This window comes from Falco cherrug, chromosome Z, assembly GCF_023634085.1.
Source record: "Falco cherrug isolate bFalChe1 chromosome Z, bFalChe1.pri, whole genome shotgun sequence".
Classification (NCBI taxonomy): Eukaryota; Metazoa; Chordata; class Aves; order Falconiformes; family Falconidae; genus Falco; species Falco cherrug.
The window spans coordinates 29,715,095-29,734,537 of NC_073720.1; the positions used below are offsets into that span (position 1 = coordinate 29,715,095).

The 19,443-nt window shown below is 43.6% G+C and overlaps 1 protein-coding gene across 5 annotated transcripts in view; it reads left to right on the forward strand.

Moving 5' to 3' along the window:
* The first annotated feature begins 3,906 nt into the window (after window positions 1-3,906).
* The window catches only part of SMARCA2 (SWI/SNF related, matrix associated, actin dependent regulator of chromatin, subfamily a, member 2), a 120,048-nt gene continuing 104,511 nt past the window's right edge, over window positions 3,907-19,443 (forward strand). Inside the window, exons 1-2 of one of the 5 annotated variants that reach the window (XM_055698385.1) lie at window positions 3,907-4,062; window positions 14,013-14,273. In XM_055698385.1, the coding sequence (XP_055554360.1) occupies window positions 14,049-14,273 (225 nt within the window). In that variant the 5' untranslated portion in view covers window positions 3,907-4,062; window positions 14,013-14,048. Of the gene's footprint in view, window positions 4,063-4,262; window positions 4,388-5,282; window positions 5,300-5,452; window positions 5,715-14,012; window positions 14,274-19,443 lie in introns of those variants that run through there. The other 4 variants (XM_055698387.1, XM_055698388.1, XM_055698386.1 and 1 more) reach the window with 4 other exon arrangements.

Consider the following 19,443-nt stretch of genomic DNA (forward strand, 5'->3'; position numbering starts at 1 on the left):
GTATGACTCCATAAAAAATGCTGAGGGGAAAGTGCACAAGTACCAAGCACACTCATGAAAGTTGCATTAGAACAGAAATGTTAAATTAGAAAGCAATTACATCTTCCATAAAAGAAGGAAAAACTCTAACCAGCTCTAATAATTACTTTGTTGCCAGTCATGCCAGGCTGAGATGTACCACTTCCACAGAGTACGGCATAGTACTACACATTGCAGATCAATAGACGGGTAAAGAGTATTCCTCCCTCTAGTATTCACGTACTTCTGGAAAAGTACTGTTCTCAATATATAATGGATAGGGCATGAGAAGACTTTTGCAGAGATTACCAGCAAAACAGACAGTTTCCAGGGTTTCTTATCTCAGTGATTCACTTTATCATCACAGGGTTTGTCTTCACTGATTAAAAAGAAAAAAATAATTTTCCCCTGTGTTATTTACCCAAGATGCATGAATTATCTTGGTGTAAAGGACATACACTTCCACCTTATTGCAGCAGACTCATGGAGGCCAGTCTTCTTTCCCAGTCTGATGATGATCTCAATGAGTATAACTCACTGTAAAGCAGAAGTATCATGCCTTCACCCATTTTCACCTTTAAAGGCTTTGATTAAAGTTCAAACAAATAAGCTTTTTCTCTTGGCTTTTTTGGGGGCGAATACTATCCACCAAAGCAGTAGACACAAGCAAAAACATTACACATTTCTGTAAGACAAGTCTTAAGTTTACTTACTTATGACTTCTCTGCACACTTAAAATATTTTTATTCTGTTTTGGTATTTATATAGAAACCTGAGCACAAAGCTATTCTCATGGAATGTTCTAATTTAAACCCATTTTCACTGGCTACCTAAACTAGAGCAGCTGGACTTTGCTATGAACTGGCTGAAGCACTTAAGAAAAGAGCCATTTTTGCTGCTGTGGCTGCAACCAACCTCTGGCAGAGATTTGGTAGCCGAGATAAACCACCACAAACTCTTACAGCAGGAGTCTCCATGTGGTAATGGCGAGATTGCTGTAAACATCTGCAACTCCCTGACCGTAATGACCTTCTTATGGTGTGAGTGTCCCTGCAAGAGTTCCACTAATACACTGGGCTTCTACACAGTTTTAAATATATTGGCATCATTCCTCACATAAACAATGTTCTCAATGTTCTTTAGTTCTACAACATGACATCTAGCAAGTCAAAATGGTACCTCTTCTCACTGTGGTACTTTATCTAGTCTGAAAATTTTATGCACAATTTTACTGTTGTCAGCATCATCCAAAGCATTAATTCAGTTAAGAGTACTCATTTTTTTCTTTTTGCTAAGCTAGACAAACCAAGGGGGGGGGGGGGGGGGGGCATCCATTAGCACATGCACCATGATTGTATATTCACTATGCATGAAGCTTCAGCCACCCAAGTCTCATATAGTGAGCCCTTAATGATCCTACCAATTTCAGCACTTTCACAGCAGCTGAACATGCCTGCCTTGACAAATAACACTTCTTAGAAACTCTCAGTACAGGTTATAATGAGATTAAATGATACTTCATTAAAATACAAGAGAAAACCTCTTCTGATTGACATCAGCAACATGCCTATTCAACTGGAGTTTTTGTTGCCCCAAAATAAAATTGGCTGCTGCAGTCACTTCCCAAAATAAACATAATTAACTAAACATATGTGCATTTATCCAAAAGCCATGAACATTCTATATTTTGCCTAAAATAAAACATTCGTTTTTCTTTTTCCTTGTCTGCGTGCCTTTTACCAAAAAGAATGGCTTGACCTGGTTTAGAATGGCTGAGTCCAACAAGCAGTTGAGCTGTCTTGCAAGTAAGCTTTCCCTCCATTGCTTAAGGCTTGCTTTCTCTTCTAGAAAAAGGCAAAAAGCCCTCAGATTTACTCAGGGGAATGGAGCTGGGGGAGCAGGGGGTAAAGACTTCCTAGTGAGAGTTACAGTAGGGTATGAAGAGGGGGGGGTAAGAAAAAAAACAAACGAAGGAAGAATCCCTTTATCTTTTTAATTTCCATTAGTGTACTTTTCCAAGATTGTTAACTACTTTCTTTTATCTTTAAGACACCGGGTTAGAACTCATAGTTTAAGACACAGCTAAAACCAAAATTATAACTAACTCGTGACTCAAAAGTTTTACGTAATGATATTGGCTATTTTGTATACACAGATTTGAACATTTCCATCTCTTTGATTTTGTTCCCAAGTTAAGTGTTTTTCACAGACAATGGTGAACTGAAAACATAGACTTTTAATTTATTTATTTATTGGATATTTAGTGCTGTTCAGTTAGCAGTAATTCTTACACACCCTTCAGCATTTTGGTAGTCACTTTACATAACAAATAAGATGAAGCTAACGATTAAGTAATAACACCTTGGAAAACTACAGTAACAGTAATTAGCACTGCAGAGCCAGCATTGTAACTTGGTGATTACTGCTCCTATTCAACCAATAAAAAAAGCCCCAAGCTAAACACCACGTAAACAATAGCTGTTACTTAATGACAACAAGGTGCATTTGGTGCTCCCAGCGTTACTTCAGGTCCTTAACTACTCCACCCCGCCACAACAGAGGGACTTCACGTTAAACACTGTCACCTAAGCATCTGTAGCAGCTACCGATTTTAATAGTGAGGTTCCTCTTCACGTTTTCTTCTCCGCAGCGCAAAGTGAGATGCACAGTAAGAGTCACACTACCTTCGGAATAGCAAATACCTCCCGTATGACATGATAAAAAAAAAAATGATGATTACATATAACACCACGTAAGGGAGTTCGGCTCCTGTCTTGTCTGGGTTTTTTTTAAGGTCGACTCTACAGCTGGTGTTCAAAAAAACCTCTCAGACTGGCGGGCCCATTACTTTAACGAAGAACTTGGCCGTTCATTACACAAACAGGCACAGAGTTTCTACAAACAACGTGAGAGCTCTGCAGCGCTTGGCTGCAGATCATGTAAACGATCTACGGCACAGACAAAGAAAAAAATAAAAAAAATTACAACACCAGGCACGGAGCTGAGAAGCGTACTTCTAAGCCAACTGTGGAAAAGCTCAGAGGATAGAGGCAAGCGATACAGAACCAACATAATTGCGCTATTTACCCTTCCTGTCCCTAAGAGGCAAGGGATCCAACTCCGCTCTTCACACAGCCTTAACTGCATCTGCGACCGCTCCGGGAGCCGCCCCCAGACCCGCGGTGGGCAGCGGCTCCCAGCCCCGGCGCTGCCTCCCCGCCCGGACTCCGAGGCCCGCGCCCGCCTGACAGGCCGCTTCAGCTGGAATGTTCTCGGCAGCCTCCTCTCGTCCAGGACGGCACCCTCCGCCATCGGAAACCGGGAACAGAGGGTGCAAGTTTCGGGATGAATGACAACGCCCGTACATGCCTCCCCCTCTCCCCCCCTTTTTTTTTTTTTTCAAGGCTGAGAGACACCGACACACCACACACACACACACCTCCACGCCAACCGCCAGGTAGAGGAGACCCCAACGCCCACCCGACTGTCTCCTCCCTGCCCCACACCTCTTCTCCTCTCCCCAAACTACTCCCGTGAGTGCCGCCGCCGCCGCCGCCGCCGCGCGGAGGGGCCCCCGTCCCCGTCCCCCTCCCTCCTCAGCGCAGGCGGGCTGGGGAAGGGGACGCGAAGGAACACCGGCCGGCAGCCCAGGCTGCGCGGAGGCGCACGGCAGAGCCCGCAGCGTACGCGCCCGCTCGCACACTCACACCACACTCCCGCACACCTCCTGCCCTCCCCAGCCCCTCGGCTGAGCGACAGTTAGCCGGCGCCAATAGGGCCGCCCCTTCCGCACGGGGGGGTGGGGGGGCGGGCATTCCGTCGCCAACGGACCAATGGGAATGCCGCTTCCTGAGCAGCGGCGTCGTTGAGGGGAGGCGGTGGGAGGGGGCCGGAGGCGGGGCAGGAGTTTAGGGAGAGGAGGGAATGGCTGTCATCAATGAAGTCATGTTCATAATCTAGTCCCTCGCTCCGGTTCCGGACTCGGGTGACTCACCGAGGGGGAAGAGGAGCGACATCCAGCACGGCGCTCCTCCCGGGCGGAAGGTAAATATAACTTACGGCTCGATCCGCCCCCCCCCGCCCCGCTCCCTGGCACGGCCGGTGCCTGCGCCGTCCTTTATTGTTGGTGATCGTGCCGACACGCACCGTGCCCACCTCCCCTTCCCCAGGCACGGCCCCGCCGGCCGCGGGCGCCGTCGTCCCACCTGCTTCCTCTCCCCACCTTCTACGCGCCCGGCCCTCCCAAATATTTATATCCCCCAGTGGGTGGCGAGAAGAAAGTTTTGAGCCGGTATTTCTGGAATAATCACGATGCAAATCTCCGGGGTGGGAGGGAAAGAACCCCCGAGGCGTCGCTGCTGGCTGACTTGTGAGTCACCGGCAACGGCGGGAGGGACGGCGGGGAGCCCTGCCCGCGCCGTGCGGCCGTTCGTCAGCGGCGCGGCCGGCGGGCCGGCGCGGCGGCAGCCACCAGCCCGTGGCACCCCGTGGCCGTGCCGCCGAGCAGTCGTGTCACGGGCTGCGGGTGACGCGACCGGCAGAGAAATGGATCCGGGGGAGCGACAGCCTACACGCACCCCTACCGGGGCAGCTCGGCGGGCCGGGGGCGGCCTCTCCCGCCGCCCCAGCTGGCATGGGCCGCCTGGCAGGCTGCCGGTCGGCGGCTGCCGCGGGTCGCGGGGTGAAGTTCACGGTGTCCGGCGGCGGGAGAGCGTGTTGCGGTGGGGTCGTTTCTCCGCCGTGGTGCGCGCTGGCGCAGAATGGGGCGAGGAAGGGGAAGTGGGGAGACAAGAAGAGGGAGAAAGATGGTGCGTGGGGGAGCGGTTTTGCCTGTGGGGGTAGCAGCGTTACCCGGCAGAGCTGGGGAGGCCATGATCCGGATAATCTCCTTGCCTGCCTGTCACAAGCGCTACACACACCCGGGAGGGGTGAGGAGGTGGGGGCTGAGGCTTCGCCCGACAGGCTGCGGCTCCTGTTGCTATTCAGACTCTGTTTTCAACTGTGCAGTCAGTCACTCCTGCTGTAAAGGTGTCGCGATTTACTTCCCAAAATAGCTTCTCGTCCCCCCCGTCCCGTTTTCCCTGCAGAAATCATGTCTTCCCCCGCCGCCTCCCCCGCCGCCTTGCAGCAGGCGTCGAAACAGAGTAGCACAAAACATGCGCTTGCAATTTTGTAATCGCCTTCCAAGCAAAAAGCATTTTATTTCCGGTGTGCGCGGATTATTTTTTTTTTTCTGTTGGGGTGGGCGGGAGCGAGGATGCATACACACGCGGATGCTCAGGTAGACGCGGCTCGCCTGCCCCGTCGGGAGAGGGGGGCGGCGGTGGTCAGCACCTGGAAAAGTTCTCTCCCCTGCCGGAGGCGGGGGCAGGCGGCGGGCCGGTGCTGCAGCCAGCTCCGGGCGGGGCAGGAGAGCAGCGGAGCCCGTTCCCTGGGCCTCCGTGGAAGAGAGGGAGGCAAGCGCCGGTGGCGGCGGGGGGGGCGGCCTTTCCCGTTCGCTCTGCCTGTGCGAGCAGTGGCGGCGGCGGATCAGGAAGTCACCGCCGCCACACACAGGCGCACAGACATGTTTGGTCGCCGTGACATGGTGGCGGAGGGAAGGAGCGGCGGGGAGACGGGCCCAGCCCAGCCCTGAGGCATGCCCCGGCTGCTCGCCCGGCTGCCGCCGCCGAGGCTCCCCCCCCGCCGCCGTCGAGGTACGGGGCCCTGCGCGGCCCGCCGCCGGGAGCGGCGCAGCCATTGCTTCGGGGGCGGGGGGGGGGGAGACAGACAGCGGGGCTGGCTCTCCAGGCAGGGGCGTCTTGGAGCCTGTCGGCCGGGGCGAAAACTTTCCCGAAAGGCCGGGGGAGAGAAGAGGGCCCAGCTGGCCGAGCGCGCCCGCCCCGGCGGGACCGGCAGCGCGGCGCCGAGGCCTACGCGCCGCCCGGCCGGCCGGAAGGGTGCGCGGCGCTGCCGAGGCAGGGTGCTGCCGGGGGGCGGCCCGCGGCCGGCCCTGCGCCCCTGCCCCGCCGGCCCTGCGCCCCTGCCCCGCCGGCCCGGCCGGGCGGCCTCCCCTCCCCACCCCGCGACGGCGCTGCGATACCTCCGTGGTGCGGGGAGACGTGGAGTTTTGTGTCTTGTCCTTCCCCCACCTGTAAGTTTGTGATGGAGGAGCAACAATCTGCGCACGGCTGGAAAAGTTACAGTTCTTCTGAACTCCAGCTGAAGTTACAGTTAACTGAGGGGGGGCTCCCCCCCGAGTGTGCGTTATGGTCGAGTAAAGGGAGTGGTTAAATGTCAGCGTGACTGCATAGGTGGCACCGAAGCTGGTTTTCCTTGGTATCTGCTGCTTATGTTTGATATTCAGACTTCCCAAACTTTAGATTAACTCTGTACTTTTTAAGATGTCTTCAGATTAATATTTTAGATAGGTAAATAAATAACAAACTGAAGAACTGAAGCTATAAATTCTATTTATTTATTTACTTAAGTTACCTTTTTTTTTTTTGGTAAAAAAAAAATTATATGGGATCTATGACATGGCACTGTTCCGCTTGATTTTTTTTTCTTTCTCTATTGTTTCGATTTCTTCAGTGTTACTTGGTTTGTAACAAGTAACAAGACCCAGACAATAAACATTGTACAGGAATTTAATTGCTTCAGTAGTATACCAGTTACATGTTCGGGGTGGGGCACTCTCTTCTTGTGTGAGTTAGTATTGTTGTGCAAATAAAGGCACACTTTCTCTTCGGGAACCTAATTGCCTTGTGACTGTCTTTGACTTTGTTTCTTTTGTCCTTTTGTTATGCTAAGGAAAAAGTGGTGTACTAGAAGGATGGGATTGGAGGCAGATTTTTATGGCCATATATATCAGTAATACAAAGCAAAAAGATTGTGTGGATAATAAGCACTTAAAAATAAATTCCCAAGTTAGGTGTATCATATGTAGACTTGACAGAGGTGAGGGTAAAGCTTCATTAAATACAGTATTTCTCTCGTGAGTTGTGTCTCACCTTTAAGACTGGTATTTCTGTGGTGTTTCGTAGAACGTGTGCCAGAAGAGTGTGTTCAAAGCAGCCTTAGATCTTTTCCTTTGTTCAGTTCTGAAGTGGTCTGTGAGAGTTTCTTGTCAAGTTTGAAAAATGCTTTCACCAACACCTGAGGCTTGGGAATTAAGAAGAGAAAAAGTGCTCCAGCTAGCATTCTTATATTAAGTATGTTTTTGACAGAGGCCTATATGAAATTAATATCTGCAGATATATTTTCTAAATTTTTGTTGGACTTTCTAAGTTGAGGTCAGAATGTGCACTGTAGCAACTTTAAAAAATGTCTGCATTTTTACCTTCAGTTTCATGGTCCTGGTTAGTAATATTGCTGTGAACTAGTAATCCTTTTCAGAAGACTTTTCATTCTTCATATGACAGAACATTTTTGTAAATTACTTATTAAAATGCCTATTATATTTTTTGTGGTTTATGCTGCAATTGAATTTCTCTATGTATAAAGAGTGTTTCCTGTACCTTCACCTCTTTTGAACTTTATCAGTTTGATTTTTTTATTTGTTTGATCCTCTAGTGGAGTAGTAAACATAATGTTATGACATGAAGATCACTTGTCATGAAAATGGCAGCAGGGAAAAGCTTACATCTTACTTGCAAGTTAAAATAAGGAAAAAGGAAAACAAGGCTTACTCAAATGCAACTTTGGTAGTTTGCAAATATAGCAGAATAAGACAACTAACACTGAAAATTATTTTATTTGTTTCTGACACATGTAAAAGTCATCACTTAGGTGTAAACATTTTTGTTTGTCTTCACTTGGTAGAGAATATCTACTGTGTATCAGTCCAGGGTTTGATCACCAAGGTGGATCATTTAGAGCTGGGACCTTTAGGGAAAATGTAAACAATGTTTGTTGGCACAGAAACAATATCTCTTTTGTATCTTCACTGATATTTTACCATAAGTGACTTGTATTTAAAACAACCTTACCCCTTTTTCCTACTCTTTTTCCTTGTTTAAGGAAAGAGAAAGCCTGTCAGTAATATGGCAAATTCCTTCTGCATACTTGTAATTATGGCTTGCTTTATTTTATTTTTTTTCCCCCAGAATCTAATGTGAAGATGATGCTCAATAACTGATTAATACCTGTAGTAAAGGTCATGGTATGGAAACTTAATCCGTAACCTATCAGTGCTGTCATGAGTCATCTTTCTGTGCCCAAAGCATGTGGTGGAATCTATGTGGGTAGCAAACATGGACTTGATCTTGGGCATTGCCTGCTGTGGCTGTAGCTATGTGATTAAAGGCAATTAAACCTCTGGCTGCAGCTATCTGGCCTCTTCTCCTGAAGTCCATTGCCTCCTGCAGCAAAACCCTTAGAAAGGATCATATATCTATGCTGTAGCCTGTTCATTGAAAAGTCTGGCAGCATAGCTTACCCTAACTTGTGTGAACTCTTACTTGTGGTGATGCCTTTTGACTGTCTGTAGTATCTTCAACCCTCAGCTGTTAGCCAGTCATTTCTTGGTGCTGATTTTAGTTTTTTGTGAGAGGGTAGACTGTAAGTTAGAGTCGTTGAGAAGTTCCTTTATGAAAACCCATAATACCTACAGAGAAGGAATAAGGATTTCTAGAAGAATGTTTGTAAGGGTTTGAAGGTGGGGAGTATTAGGATTATCACCCTAAAGTGAGCTGTCTTTACATGTGTAAAGGAGCGTTATGCTACATGACTCCACAATGAAGTTTCTGGTGTAAGCATACCACCTATTCTGCTGGCATGCAGACAGTCTTTGGTAGAAGCTAGACAAGCAGCTAAAGCAGTGTCCAGAATTTATTGTCTCTGGCCTGAGTGTCTGGATAAGCAATTAAGGTGCAGCATTGCTGATTCTGTGTTTTTTAGTTTAAACTGCAGATTCCCTTCCAGAAGGTTGTGAAGTTACATGCATGAATATGCAAAGGCAGAACCCCTCAGCTGTTAGTGTGTTTCACTTCTCTTACGTGAACGGAATAACTCTGATTTATGTTAGTTGAAGGTTTGACTCTTACTGATTTTTTGTTACAGGTAAACCCATTTATTGATTGAATCATTGTTTGATGAAATGACAGTAGTTATATCCTGATAAATGTTAATGCAGTGTGTCCTCTGGGGTTGTACAAGACACTGATTTGCTTCTAAGTATTGTAAGTTATTTGGTTTAATTATGATGAGCTGCTGTTATTATTAATCAGTTCTTAAACTTTTGAACATCTTCATTTGATTATGGTTAGCAGATTAAGCAAATAGTACAAATCACTGACAGTATCATTTCATGTAGCGTAACTCCTTTAGCCTGTAGGGTATCACAGTTTCACAGTATATCTTTTCAAAGCCACACGTGAGTCATGACTTCAGCTGGAGATGTGTGGGGCAAAGCAGACTGTAACTATTTTTCTGTGAAGGCAAAGTTACTGTCTGCTTTGCAGTGTGTATGTGGCTGTTGTGTGGGTCCGCATTTCCTTTTCATCACATCTAAGTGGTGCAGTTTCCTTTCTTTCCTCTACCTATCCAAGGCAGGGATCTGGTCAAAACATCCTAGCTGAAGTTGAATTTAGGTTGACTCAGTCATCAAAAGGCAGAAGTTAGAGTGGATGGTGAAGGGAAACAACTGGAGGAACTATGAATACTTACTGTTCCATCTGTTCTTAGAATCATTGTGTGCCCTGTGGCAAAGCAGTCTATAATCTCTGGATCTTTTTGGGTGTCTAGGTGGTCTTGAATTCCAAAGTAATGCCTGTGGTTTGTTACCTGCTGTGTTTTACTTTTGGATCTACTAATATTGCATACTTTCTTCATGTGAAAGAAATTCATGCCTTTATTACCTTTGGGTTTGTAGCAGGTTTATACCAAAACATGTAATATGCTTGGATGCTGTGGGTCCTGAAACAGTGAGCTGATGGAGACCCTATTGTACAATGAATTAGCTACATTTACAGAACCTTCCAGGTGCATATAAAATGATAGTGCAGAAACATTTAGACTTTGGGAATATTCACTCAAATTTTTGTAATGTAGATATTCACTGTCCTAAACCATTTAATCTTGAAATAGTTAAGCAGAGATCCTAAGTCTCTTCAGTTTCAGCTCTTGGTTTTGTGACTTTTCTTGTATTTGCATCTGGCTGTTACTTTGACGATAGATATCTTTTTTTTTTCTTGTATCAACTCTGGCTGTCCAGCAGGGGTTGGAGAGAGATCTCTTGAGATTCTCTCCAGGGAGAACTGTGTGACTCACTGCAGCTAATTCAATTGCCACTAGTCCCATTTGGGACTGTTCACAAACGAGATTTGGTGATGTCAATGTAAGTAAAAGCAAAAAGTAATAAGGGATTACGATTCAAGAAGAGGTATGTCTTACCTGAAGTCATGTGAATAACACTACTCCCATGAGTGTTTTGAGGAAATTCTAAGATTAGACACTTGAGAAACAATTAGGCAGCACATAATGCATTTGAGAATCAGGGCCGGCAGCCCTATCATTTGGGACAATGAGATGGAAGTATTTCCTTTCATTTTATTGAAGTCCTTATAATGTTAGAAGCATTTACTTCTTATTTTTCACTCCCTCCCCCTCACTTTGTAATTGTAACAGGCATTACTCCTTGAAAAGCAGTCCAAACACAGGGGTCAACACTAGCTTTGGCGGGGAGTTGGCTTCATTTTGCTTATTTCATTACAGGCACCAGAATTTACCTAAAGTAATACCAATGTTATCTGGTTGGAGCCTAGCTGCTGTTGCACCTGTTGTCTTTGTAGGTTTTTGCTTTGACTTCAATGATGCTTTTATAAGGGCCTAGAGGAATTAAGTATCTAGCTTTTACTGAATTTTAATGAGGGCAGGGCGCCTTTCTGTGTGTTTTTTTTTTGTACAATACTAAGCTTTTTTGAAAAATGTTAAATCTTAAGTTTTTCAGCAGTTCTGTTCTGTGAACAGATCCTTAGTTGGGAGGGCCATGTGTAATGTGTTTTGGTTTGTGGCAGTGACTTTTTTAGTTTCTGTTGACTACTGCTGCCAGAGAAAATTGCTTTGTCTCTTAATACCCATGGATGTCTTTGGACAGGATTTATTACTTGGATTCAGGTGGTATTCTCTAATACTTTTATGTTCCCCTGGTATAGATCTTTATAATTTTTTTTTTTTTAATTTTTTTTTTTTTTTAGCATAGAAGTGTGCTCTTTGACATACAAAAACCTCTGAATACAAATCTCTTTAAAGTAATTCACAATTATTTAAGATTGGGTGATTTATCTGCCCTTAAAGCATGATAATGAAGGGACTTGATATGGTGTAAGGGGTGCAGCATTGCCCTCTGGTAGTTACTGTTTTTCACAGGTTGGGGACTTGCTAGCCCATTTAAAAGAATGTAAAATTTTCCAAATTGGCATACAGGACATGTTTGATGTATATGTAAGTAACAGTGTAACTAGTGGAGTTGAGACTGGAGCCAGTTAATTTTTATGAGAACTGCAAGCTGAATTTGAAATAGTGTTGAATAGAGGGAGAGATTTTGACACCCATTTTAATGCATAGGTGTAGGTTGAAGCCTTTTGTGGAATAGTGTATTTTGGGATAATGTATACTGATAGTAGTTTTGTAATAGATTGTGTTGTGGTTCTGTATAAATTTTCTGGATAGTGATGGTGGTGCTAGGTTCTGCTTTGTTAAATGGACTGAACTTGATTTATAATGTGCAGAGAGAGTCAGCTATGAGAATGTCAACCTTATATTTTGCAGTGTAATGACTGGCTCACATAAACCCCCTTTGCTGTGTGGAAATGTCTGTTGTCCTTCATGCAGCCAAACTGCAGGCCTCTTACAGGAAGCTATGGCACGGTGTATGCTGCTGCAAACATTTGATAACTTGATTCCTTTTGTGGTAATGTCATGGGGTTGTAGGGGACTAATTAGTGACTGTAGTGTTTCGGTTTTAAACTGAGAAGCTTCAGAGGCATACCCCTATTTTACCTTGCAAGGAAACAGGATTCCAAGGTAGCTTATTTCAGGTAAGTGCACTTTATTTTGAACGAGTTGAGCATTGTTCTAATTTGTCTTTAATCAGAAGAGAGTAGTAGCTATTGAAACATCACAAAAGGGAATTTATAAGCAAAAGCTGTTAAGCTGGTTTTGATTCTGACAGAACAGTTAGGTAGCTGGGGGTAAATAAGTGAAAACAGTGTTGATGTAATAGCATTTTATCTTCTGTGTGGGTTCTGATAAGACCTTGCTAGTAAAAGGCGGCAGGCGGTCAGTTCTGTAAGCTTTGAACTCCCTAATTGCGAGCAGTAAGCACCAATCAGCTTCTTTTACAACATGTCTTGCAGGTGGGCCTCCTTTCAGCTTTGTTGGGAATCTTGTAAGGGTACTTTGTTTTTCTTGAGTGTCTCCAGGGTGTTTGCAGTGTTACAGTGTGGCTTTATATAGATAGTGTCATAGCAGGGTTACACCACTTACTCCTGTTAGAAAGTAATTACTGCCAACTATGTATGAATAGTGGTGAGCCCAGATGTGAAAGGTGGAACACTCTTCTGTGATACATTCTGTAAGGACAGAGGCTGGGACAGGGAGTCATCTTAGGTCTTGTAATATACCAATTGCATTGAAATTACCTTGTGATGTACCAAATGATAATGTTTTTTAATAAGACTCATTTTTTGTTGTATTGGCTTTATTATTATGGGACAAGCAAGCATGGGCAGGTAAGCTTACTATAAACCTACATGTAAAGTAAATAAAGGGAACAAGCTAAGCCCATCTAGTCATCAGCTATTTCTGGAAGTGGTGATCCTACTTGCTTCTTTGCACTGGTGCTGGGACTCATTTGTCTTTTCAGGAAGTCAGGTCAGTAACCTAAATCACTAGATGGTTTGGTGGATTTGGTTTGTTGTTTTATTTTGGTGTTTGGGGTTTTTTTAAGTGTAGGGTTACTTTTCTTTTGGCTTTACTTAAATAATGAGATCACTGTGTAGTCAAACACATGCAACATCAAACACATGTTGCAACTGAGGAGTACCAAGAAACATGGCTGATTTCGTTGGCAGCAACTGACCATCAGTTTTGGAAAAATATGGCAGCAGTGTCACTGTGTTACAAAACTCTGACATTGGTAAACAAAAAGTTCCTAATATCAGACATTGATAAAAGTTCTCAGAAAACTGAAGAATGTTTCAAGCCTGTAGCCTGCACCAATTTGTTCTACTAAGAACACAGAAATAAAAATATAGTAATAGTTGGTTTTCCAGCCTATAAAAAGCCTGCCATTTGTTCTCAGGGCACTTACTGTTTTATAAGCCACTTGAGCTGCACTCTTCTGGTTTGTGACATCAGCAGAACCCCTGAAGTGAACTATAACTCTTCATTGCAAAGTAATTGTCTTTTCTGTTTTTTTGGTTTGTTGGTATTTTTTCCTATTACAATTGCATAAAGAGATAACAAAAGAAGGCCAACATTAATATCTAACTTTTTTTTAAAAAGTCAGAAAATAGTCTTAATCCTTTAAATAGTTGTTTTGCTGCCTTACCCTGAATTTTGTAGGTACTAATTTCAGTGCAGTTGCCTGTGTTTAGGGAGAGGGTTTTGAACCACATGTTACAGAGGTGCTCAGCTATCTTCTCTGCCTTTAGCAGTACTGTGCTTGACCCCATGTGATATGTCTGGTGATGGCAAGTCAGTTGAACTATCGTCGTCTCTGGTAGATGTTTCTCATAGCATCAGTTGCTTTGTTCTGTGAGTAACATATAAATATCTAGAAACTGACTGAACTATCAGAATCATTATCCTAGTGGGCTTTTAGAAGGATGGTCAAACTGCTGTGCAACATTAAGGATCATTTAAACATCTGTTGCTGATGACAGCTTGCATGTGTATGTGCATGTGTGTGTAATGATTGCCAGTAGATTTTATTACATTTTTTTTCAATGCCCCTAATGTCACATAGAAATTCTGGTTTTGTTTTTGTTTTGTTCTGTTTTTGTTATTAGAGCTATTCTGCTAATTGAAAAGGAGACAGAAAATAGATGTCCACGCCTACAGAGCCTGGCGCCATGCCTCATCCTGGTCCTTCCCCTGGACCAGGACCTTCACCTGGACCGATTCTAGGACCTAGCCCAGGACCAGGGCCATCTCCTGGCTCAGTTCACAGCATGATGGGGCCAAGTCCTGGTCCGCCCAGTGTCCCGCATCCAATGCCAACAATGGGGCCTACTGATTATCCACAGGAAGGCATGCACCAAATGCATAAGGTAATAGTTTATTGCAAGTGAACCTTTTCTTCTTAGTAGTACCCTCCACTGATTAAAAGAACTACTTACACTACATTTAGGCCTGCATAACTGCAATTACACGTCATGTATCACCTGCAAAACTGCAGCTACATTCCTACTTCTGTCCTTATTAATCAGATATATGGATCATCTTCAGTAAACAGTTTCCTGTTCTTAGTAGACTACTGTAGAAATCATCATTTGTAAACTGTATTTTTCAGAAAGACAGGCATTACTAGGGGAAAAAATAATTGAATTATAGTGTTAAAACCTTATGGTAGACCCTTCTAACCACCTTTTTTGTTCTCCGCCCCCCCCCCCCCCCCCCCTTCCCCCCCTGTTTGAACATATCTTGTGTTTTTCTCGGATGGTTTTAAGTTTTGCATGAAATTTGTCTTCTTCTTTTTAATTAGTATTTTTAACTCTTAAAGGGCTTGTGCTTACAAATTTGTTGACTCTTCCATGTTGATGAAAAATGTGGTTTCTAAGTTATTTTATAAAGGCTCCATTTTACTAAGGAATTGAAAACTATGTAGTGTAGAACATGTGAATAATTGGACTTCAGTGGTTGTACTCATACCTTAAAATTACACGCATGCTTAGACTATCGTTAATGTATTTTGCTTTGAGAACAAAACTTGCTTGCACGGAATTTCCTCTGTGAGAACAGTCTCTCTATGTATTGTCATTTTTATTTGGTTGTGTACCAGAGATTTAGAGCTTAGGATGATTCCAATTTCACTGATGTTCTACTCTCAGGAATACACAGTCAGAACTTACAGAGCTAAGATACTGAAAACATTTTGGTAACTATGGTTGATTGCACTTGGAATTGTTATATGCACATTAAAAAAAAATTTAGTTTTAAAGTAATATAAACATATTTTAATTTTCCTCATGAATTGACCACTTCTTCATATTGCCATTTTCACATATGGATCAGTTTCATTCATTAAAACAGTGTCCAGTCAATAGGGACATGACACTACCGTCTTTCGCATGAAGAACTTTATCACTAAAACTTCTAGCAGCACAAAAACAGCTGAAGTGAAGGAGGCTATGACCCAGCTGCCCATTTCTACTGAACTGCTGGAATTTCTGAGACGTCAGTACATAGAATCATTTAGGTTTGAAAAAACTTTAAAGATCATCAAGTCTAGGACTTCCAAGTCCAGCCCCTAAACCATGTCCCTAAGCAACACATCTACATGTCTTAAATACCTCCAGGGATGGTGACTCAACCACTTCTCTGGGCAGCCTGTTCCGGTTCTGGACAACCCTTTTGGTGAAGCACTTTTTCCTCATATCCAATCTAAACCTCCCCTGACACAGCCTGAGGACATTTCCTCTCATCTTATCTCATGTTACCTGGGGAAATAGACCAACACCCACCTCTCTACAGTCTCCTTTCAGGTAGTTATAGAGATTGACAAGGTCTCCCCTGAGCCTCCTTTTCTCCAAACAGCCCCAGTTCCCTCAGCTGTTCCTCACAGGACTTGTTCTCTAGACCCTCCACCAGCATCACTGCCCTTCTCTGGACATGTTCCAGTACCTCAATGTCTTTCTTGTAGTGAGGGGCCCAAAAGTGAACGCATTCATAGTGTGGCCTCACCAGTGCCTCGTACAGGGGGACAATCACTTCTGTAGTTCTGCTGGCCACATTATTCAGTAACTAACACTTTTGCATTTGAATCTTGGAGCATGTAATTTAGCTGTTAGCCAGATTAGACACTGGCATTTCCTGATTTATGGTGTCAGTTACAGCCCAAGATTCCAGTACTCTGATGAATGCCCCAAACATCATTTTTTACATCCAGGTTTTTTACATCCTTCAGTTCTCTGTTTTCTTTCAATTTTTAAGAGATTCTGTACCTGCAGAAGAAGAGGGTGGCACCATGAATTTTGCAATAAAACAGTTGAATGCTCCATACATTATGTTTTCAACTATATATCCTGTTTCACCTTGGGTGTTCTTCAGACATTTAATGCTATCTTATCATTAGAAACAAACCAACAAATGTCATCCCACAAAGTTATTTGAGAGACTTTGGAAGTATCTAAGAAGTTCTGTGAGCCAGAGTAGAAATTATCTCATTCAGATGGCAGTGAAATGTTTTAAAGAATGCACCGCGAATGTGAAGAATCTGGAAAGCCAATTCAGAGATGACTGTAGTCATTATAGTTACAGTAAAATTGCTTTCCCGTTCCATACCTTGATTCTGATAATGGAACAAAGGCTGTAATTTCACAAGTCTTTATTTTAGTAGCAACAGCCTTGCTGTCCTCTAGGTTGGCACTTCCCAAGTTCCAGCGTTCCTTTGTGTGTGGGTCACTAAGCTGGAAAATGGGTCTGTTGAAGTGATCCAGATAAAAAAATAAAATAAAATAATATCCTTTGTTAATTTTTCAGTCTAGATCAGTTTTCTGGTCTGTTTTCCTGTGCAACGCCAGAAATCATGTATCGTGACAGCTGAGGGAAGGGTGTGTTTTAAGAAATGCTGTGAAAGGGTGCATCTAAACTGTTTTGCAAATCCTCCTTGAGTGTTGTTCCATGTAATCGAAAAACTGGTCATCCACCTGCAGTTTGACCAAGTAAACACTTTCTTTCTTCTTAGCATTATGTAAAGAAGTTTGACTTTCAAGTCATAATGTAACATAACACTTTTTTTTTCCCCTAATGAAATGCAGTCACATTGAGACATTACATAAAAAGTGTCTCAGTTGCACAACTGCTCGTGAGATACACATCCCCTGTATGCAATGGGATGTGGTTTTTACTTTTAAAATTCACAACCTTAAGTAGTGAAACAATTCTATGTTAGATGTTTGACTAGCTTACAAAGAATGATGTCATGCATAAAAAACCCTCAGAAAATCCAGTGTCCAACAATAAAGAAAACACTGATTGATGCAAATTGATATTGATAAAATGTAACTCCTAAAGTATGGTTTCTTAACAACAGTTAATATGAAAGTTAAAGACTACATATTTACTTATTAACCAGAAAACCCTTCCACAGGAAAATTTACTGTTGATTTACATAATGCAGTTTTGACAGAAACAATGAATTAGCTATCTTGCTACTTTCTTAAGTAATCTTTAGACTGTTAATCAAATCGTCAGGAAAATACAGTTCCAGATTTTACTCAAATATGTGATGGATGCAAGACAGCTACATTTAAGGAGAAACACTTGAAATTCTGTCTGGGGAGGAATGCTAAACAGACAAACTAAGAGCCTCAGAGAGTCTCATGAGGTGAAAATACTTGGCAGCTGGGAAAGCTTAAAGCAAAGCAGTTACATGGTTGCCCTAATCTTACTTTTCCCTCAGCATCCACAGATGAGCTCCTCTGAAGGCAGAACACAGGGCTGGATGCTTTTATCTGAACTGGTACAGCCTTCTGTGTGCTCTTACCAGCTGGGCCATGTGATTTTAACTGTTTAACGCTTAGTTATGACAACAGTATATCTGTGTAACTTGCATGGTTCTTACTTGAGGGACGGGAAGAGTACTGTGAGCTCTTACTTTCTCTTCCATTTAATCATAACCTGATGCATTATCACTTTGTGACTTTGCAATGGTGTGTACTGAAAATGACTACTGGCTGTGGAGGAATTATGATGTCACTGGCAATATTACTGGTTTTGGTGAGTAAGAGAAAAAGTGAAAGAAAAAATTATTTTCCTACAAAAATGGTATTTTTTACTGAATATTATTTGTTCACTCAGATGGTCCATTATAACGGAAGGCAAATGGTTTCCCATTTCAAATATTGTTGGCTAGCAGATCTGTGCATGTTAGACATTCTGAGATTCTTGAAATTCTGTCATGGCCCTGGAAGTGATGCCTTTTTATCTAGCTGTCATGTTCTGTGCATTACTTTTGTGGTCTGTGTTTACATTAATGAAAAAAAGAAGTGGTGGTGTCAACCTTGAAAAATCAGTAGACATGTCATGTAAAATGATGGTTTCGTGATGTATAAGAGATTAACAGAGTTGTTGGCCAAGTGCTTGCTGCAAGGATGACCACAGTTTGTCTGGTTGTTCATCAGTGATGCATTGACTTATGCTGTGCAGTTACATCTGCTGGAAGTACAACACAGCAGAGAGGAAACAGTCTGGGGGGTTTCTGGAGTGAAGGTAACTACTTGACACAGCCTTGTGGGTGAGACAGCCAGGGGAGATGCCCCACTGGACCTGCTGTTTAGAAACAGGGGGGGACTGATGGGTGATGTGTTCGGAGGACATCTTGGGTATAGTAATCATGAGGTGATAGAGTTTTCAATTCCTGGAGCAGTAAGGAGGGGCGTCAACTGAATGGCTACCTTGGAATTCCAGAGGACTGACTTTGGCACGTTTAGGACCTTGGTTGACAGAGTCCCTTGGGAAGCAGTCCTGAAGGGCCAAGGAGTCTGGGAAGGCTGGACATTCTTCAGTAAGGAGATCTTAAAGGCACAGGAACAGGCTGTCCCCATGTGCTGGAAGACAAGTCAGCAGGGGAGAAGCCCAGCCTGGCTGAACAGAGAGCTTTGGCTGGAACTCAGGGGAAAAGGAGAGTTTAGCACCTTTGGAAGAAGGGGCAGGCAACTAGGTAGGACTACAAGGATGTCACAAGGTTATGCAGGGAGAAAGTTAGAAAGGCAAAATCCCAGCTAGACCTCAGGCTGGCCACTGCCATAAAAGATAACAAAAAGTGTTTTTACAGATCATTAGAAATTGTTGGGGTTTTACCCCAGCTGGTAATTACATGCCGTGCAGTTGCTCACTCACCCACCTCCTCACCCCCCCACCCCCACCGCTGGGGTTTGGGAAGGAGAGTTAGAAAGGAATGTAAAACTGGAAGGTTAAGATAAGAACGGTTTAACAATTGAGATAAAAACAAAATAATAACAACAATAACAATAATAATAACAGTTATAATGAAAAGGAGTGAGAAGGGGAGGGGAATGAAATCCAAAGGGAAGGAAGATAAGAAAACCACTGACACACAATGTTACTGCTCACCACCTGCTGACTGATGCCAGCTGCTGCGAATGAAGAGACGGGACGCAGCTTGATGCAAGCAAGATGTCAATTTATTGTACAGAAGCACGAGTTTATATACACTTTCAGAAGCTGCGCTTTTTAAACAGATTGGTTCTTGAAGCT